Source organism: Cynara cardunculus, assembly GCF_001531365.2.
Source record: "Cynara cardunculus var. scolymus isolate 2C chromosome LG 12, CcrdV1, whole genome shotgun sequence".
In the NCBI taxonomy this organism is placed as follows: domain Eukaryota; kingdom Viridiplantae; phylum Streptophyta; class Magnoliopsida; order Asterales; family Asteraceae; genus Cynara; species Cynara cardunculus.
The window spans coordinates 18,450,546-18,456,729 of record NC_037539.1 but is presented as its reverse complement, the minus strand read 5'-3'; the positions used below and the strand labels follow the sequence as shown (position 1 = coordinate 18,456,729).

At 40.4% G+C, this 6,184-nt stretch overlaps 1 protein-coding gene and 1 non-coding gene across 2 annotated transcripts; one reads left to right on the top strand and one right to left on the bottom strand.

Annotated features, from left to right (window-relative positions):
- Positions 1 to 1,027: 1,027 nt before the first annotated feature.
- On the bottom strand, positions 1,028 to 1,333 carry LOC112523756. Its single transcript, XM_025133432.1, has one exon. The coding sequence runs from the start codon at positions 1,331 to 1,333 to the stop codon at positions 1,028 to 1,030; it is 306 nt and encodes a 101-aa protein (XP_024989200.1).
- A 4,472-nt stretch (positions 1,334 to 5,805) lies between these two features.
- Positions 5,806 to 5,912, top strand: LOC112524009. Its single transcript, XR_003070336.1, has one exon. It is a non-coding gene; the product is annotated as a small nucleolar RNA R71 (small nucleolar RNA).
- Positions 5,913 to 6,184: the final 272 nt, after the last annotated feature.

Genomic DNA, 6,184 nt, shown 5'->3' with positions numbered 1-6,184 from the left:
GAGGTGATGGCGGACGGTCGGCAATAGTCGACAGAGGAGACGGTGGTCGCCTAGCCATTCGTCTAGCACGCGGAGGGGACTCGGCGATCAAGGGCGTGATTATTCGAGGTCTAGGTGGTGATGGCGATGAAGGTGGAGACGATGAGGGGCTGTTAGCAACAAGGTCGATCATTTCTGCTTCCCCTGTTTGTCGCGAAGTGAAGGTGCACGCTCGCTGGCGGTTGCTGCGCCGGATCGGCGGAGGTGGGTCACAAACAGCCGCCCTTTTCATTCGGGCCATTGTCGCACAATGAGGAGAAGAGATTGGAGTATGGTAACAGTCTTAGTGAGAGTGGTTTAATGAGAGTTGCTTTGGTGGTAAATCAAAATGAAAAGGTGATGGTTTGAAGAGACAGCCGGCGGGTGATGTATGGATGAGGCAGCCGGCGATGGTGATTGTCAAAGGTGGTTATGGGGAAGATGAAAGGTCATCTCTCCATTAAGTCCCTTTCTTTTCAAAATGCATTTGACGATTAAGGTAGTGTCAAGGGTAGTCATCAAGAGGTTAAAAATTTAATGTGATGTAGTGGGTTAATGGTGCATGGGAGACAAATTCTGAGAAAAGAGGCTGACAAATCTGTTGTGATGCAGTGTTGATGTCACTTGTACCTCCACTGACTTCTTAAAAGATGTTGTCCATTTTCACATGTGAAAATAAAAATGCTACAACATTGGCAGAGCATTCACTTCTCCTAACAATTCCTTTGAAATTAACCTGCGCAAGAACAAACTCATAAAACATAACTCCTCTAATACATAGATACAAAATGGAAATATATGTACAAACAACCCAGGACTCTGAAAAGTCCAAGTACACCTTCATTTTCTAAGGTATTGCCCAATTTTCATAGCAATGCTTTAGGAATGCTACAGCATCATGAAATACCTTAACTCGTTGTCCATTCACTTCAAACACAGTGTTGTCCTCCGAGTTAATCAGGTCAACCGCTCCATAAGAATAAACTTTATGAATGACAAAAGGCCCAGATCACCTAGACTTGAGCTTTTCCGGGAATAGTTTCAACCTAGAGTTAAACAGGAGGATTTTCTGCCCTCCTTTCAACTCTCGGTGTTGGATTCTGTTATCATGCCAATTCTTTGTCTTTTCTTTATAAAGCTTGGCATTCTCATAAGACATTTGTCTTTGTTCCTCCATTTCACACAGTTGTAACTTTCTTTTCTTTCCGGCTTCGTCCAATGACATATTGTGCTCTTTGATAGCCCAGTATGCTTTATGCTCAAGTTCTAAAGGCAAATGGCAGACTTTTCCATAGACTAGCTTATATGGAGACATACCAATTGGTGTTTTAAAAATAGTTCGGTATGCTCATAAAGCATCATCTAACTTGAATGTCCAGTCCTTTCTATTGGGTTTGACCACTTTTTCCAAAATGCTTTTAATTTTCCTATTAGAGTGCTCTGCCAAACCGTTAGTTTGTGTGTGATAAGCTATGACAATTATGTGGTTAACATTGTATTTTTGAAAAACTCTTTTTAACAAATTGTTCACAAAGTATGTACCCTCGTCACTAAATAGTGCCCTTGGGGTACCGAACCGTGTGAAAATTTGTTTTTGGAGGAACTTAACCATAGTTTTTGCGTCATTTGACACACATGCCATGGCTTCCACCCATTTGGATACGTAGTCAACAGCCACAAGTATGTGTTATCAATTATTTAATGGAGGGAAAGGACCCATGAAGTCTATTCCCCAAACATCAAATAATTCAACTTCAAGTATGTCATTTAATGGCATTTCATTTCTTTTGGAAATGGAGCCACTCCTTTGACATTCCTTGCACCTCTGTGCAAAATTGTGGGAATCTTTAAAAGTGGCTGGCCAATAAAAATCGGACTGTAGAACCTTGGTTGCAGTCCTTTGGCCTCCAAAATGGCCTCCGTATGATGCATGATGGCAATGCTGCAGGATTGCTGCCACTTCAGATTCAGGCACGCATCTTCTTAAAATCTGATCTGCACCAAGTCTAAACAAAAACGGGTCATCCCACAAATAAGATTTAGCATCATGAAAGAATTTTTTCAACATGTGGCCTATGTAATCAGAGGGTTTTATTCCACATGCCAAGAATTTAGCTAAATCCGCAAACCATGGTGTTTTTGGTTGTTCTATCATGAGGATTCTTTCATCTGGAAAAGTATCACTAATGTCTATTCCTCCTATCTCAGGTTCATCCAACCTAGACAAATGGTCTGCCACTTGATTCTCTACTCCCTTTCTATCAAGTATCTCTAAGTCAAATTCTTGCAATAAAAGCACCCATCTTATAAACCTTGGTTTTGCATCTTTCTTTGAGATTAAGTACTTGATGGCTGCGTGATCGGTATGCATAATTACCTTTGTTCCCATCAAGTAGGATCTAAATCTCTCAAAAGAAAAAACTATGGCCAATAATTCTTTCTCAGTTGTGGTGTAAGTAATTTGTGCCTGATTCAAAATCTTACTTGTGTAGTAAATTGAATGAAACACCTTGTCTTTCCTTTGTCCTAACACATCACCTACCGCCCAATCACTCGTGTCACACATGATCTCGAAAGGTTTGTTCCAATCAGGGACAACTACCACTGGTGCGGTAACCAAAGCTTTTTTCAAAGTTTGGAATGCATTTCTACACTCATCATTAAAATTGAATTTTTGGTCATGCTGTAGGAGTAGATAGAGAGGTTTTGAAATATTTGAAAAATCTTTTATGAACCTCCTATAAAATCCGGCATGTCCTAAAAAGCTTCTAATTCCCTTAACAGTGGTAGGTTCGGGTAGTTTTCAATTACTTCAAGCTTTACTTTATCTACCTCAACCCCTCTTTTAGAAATCAAATGTTCAAGAACAATTCCTTCTTTGACCATGAAATGACATTTCTCCCAATTGAGGAGCAAGTCTGTTTCCTCACACCTTTCCAAGCTCTTTTTCAAATTATTTAAACAATTATCAAAAGAAAAATCATCCATAAATACTTCAATGGATTTTTCAAGCATATCCGAAAATATGGACATCATACACCTTTGAATGGTGGCAGGAGCATTACAAAGTCCAAATGGCATTCTTCTAAATGCAAAAGTGCCATAAGGACAAGTAAAGGTGGTTTTCTCTTGATCTTCGGGCGAAATGACTATTTGATTGTACCTTGAATATCCATCTAAGAAACAATAGTACTCTTTGCCGGCTAACCTGTCCAACATTTGGTCAATGAAAGGTAGAGGAAAATGGTCTTTTTGAGTAGCCTTGTTTAGCCTCCTATAGTCCATTCATATTCTCAAACCGGATACAACTCTAGTGGGGATAAGTTCATTTTTGTCATTTGTGATGAATGTGAACCCTCCCTTTTTGGAACACACTGGAGTGGGCTAACCCAAGAACTATTGGCTATCGGGAAAATAATTCCGACATCTAACCATTTTAAAATCTCCTTTTTGACTACCTCTTTCATGACAGGATTCAACCTTCTTTGAGGTTCTATGGAAGTGAAATTTTTATCCTATAAGATGATCTTGTGTTGACAAATAGAGGGACTAATCCCTTTAAGGTCAGCAATGGTCCATCCTAAGGCCTTTTTGTGCAATTTCAACATATCCACAAGTTTCTTTTCTTGATGCAATTCTATGGTAGATGAGATAATGACAGGCAATTTGCCTTCTTCTCCTAGAAAAGCATATTTCAGATGGGATGGGAGTTGCTTTAACTCCAAGTCAGGTGGTGATACAATGGACAGGGTGAAGTCTTTTTGCTCACTATTTTCCAGCAGCTGAAATGCTGCAGCATCCATTGGGACAACATCAGTTCCTATTTCCTCTATTTCCTCAACACTTTCCTCTTCTATTTCCTCATCACACTCTCCTTACAACCTAAGGTTCTTCTGGGTTTCTTCTTCAAAACACATCTCCTCTATTTCAAATATTCTAGAACACTCTTCCAAGTAATCAGGGTACTTCAGAGAGTTGAAGACATTGAATGTGACTTTTTGGTCTTGGAGTCTCATGGTCAACTCTCCTTTTTGGACATCTATCAAAGTTCTTCCGGTGGCTAGAAATGGTCTTCCTAAAATAATAGAAATGTACTTATCCGCCTCAAAGTCTCGAATGATAAAGTCTGCCGGAAATATGAACTTGTCAACTTGCACTAACACATCCTCAATCTTTCCCTTAGGGTATGCTATGGACTTGTTAGCCAATTGGAGTGTGATTGTGGTAGGTCTAGCTTCCCCTATGCCTAAGGTGTTGAAAATAGACAAGGGCATAAGGTTGATACTAGCTCATAAGTCACATAGGGCTTTCCCTATCTCCTTCCCTCCTATTGAACAAGGAATGGTAAAACTCCCTAGATCTTTGAGCTTAAGAGGTATGCTATTGGTCAAAAGTGCACTACATCCTTCGATTAGGGTTACAGTCTCATATTCAGTCAACTTCTTCTTCTTGCTTAGGATGTCCTTCAGAAACTTGGCATAACTAGGCATTTGCTCAATTGCATCAACAAGTGGGATGTTGATGTGCAATTCTTTAAACACATCCAAGAATTGCTTAAAGTGCAGTTCCTCTTTTTGATTTCTCAACCTTTGGGGGTAAGGAACATAAGGAGGGACTGGTTTTATCACATTCTTGCTTGGATGAGTTGAGCAAGATGGGTCTTGAATGCCTTGGGTCTTTGTTGTGCCCTTTGGCGGTTCAGATGAAATGTTAGCATCAAGCTTAGAGGTCTCCAAAACCTCAATCTCTTTTGACTTTTTTAAAGCATTCTCAGGAAAGAGTAATGGAAAGTCTGATCTAGGGGGGACATAAGTTGTGGTCTTGGATGCCTGCTTTTCTAAGTGTCGGACCAGTCTTTCATTGGTAGGAACCAATGCTGTAGCATCAGCTTCTGTCAAATTGTGCGTACTATCATTTTGTACTTTTTCTTTCAACTCCTTCCCACTCCTAAGGGTTACTACTTTCACATGTTTCTTACCTAGGTCTATAGGGACCTCTGTATTACTGGGCAAGGTACCAAGGGCTCGATTGTTTTGGTTAAGCGCAAGTTGACTGACTTGAGTCTCTAAATTCTTGATGGCCGCACTTTGTTGATTAATCAAAGCTTGGTTTTGGGCTTGTGCATGTGTAAAAAGTCCTTTAATTATTGCTTCCAAAGAAGTTGATCCTGTCTGTGGAGGAGGTTTGTTCTGAAAAGGTGGTTGTGAATTCTGAAAACTTTGTTGGTGATTCTGGGAGTTAGAACTGTTTCCATGATGTTGTGGTTGGAAATTAGAAGTTCCTTGTTGTATATGGACTGGTGGGTTGAAACTGGGACTATTCCAAGAAAAGTTCGGATGTTGTCTCCAACTTGCATTGTATGTGTTGGAATAGGGATTAGCTCGGTTATGAACATAGATTACTGATTCAGAATTGTGAGGATAGTGTTCATACGAGTGTTCCCCTCCACAGCACACACATTGCACAGATAGGACTGTTGGGACAGGTGTATTAGCAACTTGCTGTCCTCCCTGACCCGAAGTTAAAATTTTCAATATGTTGGTCATGGAGGTAAGCTGACCTGTTAATGCAGTATATGCATCTACATCATGTATCCCAGCAGTCTTTTTCTGTGATTGAGCACGTGGGTCGGTCCAATGCCCATTGTTTGCCAAAATCTTTTCTAGGATTTCATATCTTTCATTATAGGTCATGGCTGTGAAGGCTCCGCCCGCTGTCGCATCGAACATTTGTTTTGCCATGGGATTTAACCCATTGTAAAACGTCTCAAGTTGAATACAGTACAGAATGCCATGGTGTGGGCATTTCCTCAACAGCTCTTTAAACCTTTCCCACACGTCAGGAACAGCCTCATCGTCCATTTGTTGAAAAAGACAGATTTCGTTCTTGGACTTAGCGTTCCTTGTTGGTGGAAATATTTTCGCAAAAAAATTTCTGCCAAGTTACTCCACGAAGGCACATAACACGGAGTTAAAGAATTAAACCATGCTTTTGCCCGATCCCTCAATGAAAATGGAAATAAAGTAAGTCTGAGAGCGTCATTTGACACTCCCGGGATCAGAAAAGCATCAGTGATTTCCATAAAAGATTTTAAGTGCGAATGTGGGTCCTCCGAAGGTAATCCGGAAAATTGGCCATTCCTTTGCAACATGTGAAACATTATCGG

What these genes read in the sequence shown, in the direction of transcription:
- LOC112523756 (XM_025133432.1), bottom strand. Translation starts at nt 1,333, where the DNA reads ATGTCTCCATATAAGCTAGTCTATGGAAAAGTCTGCCATTTGCCTTTA.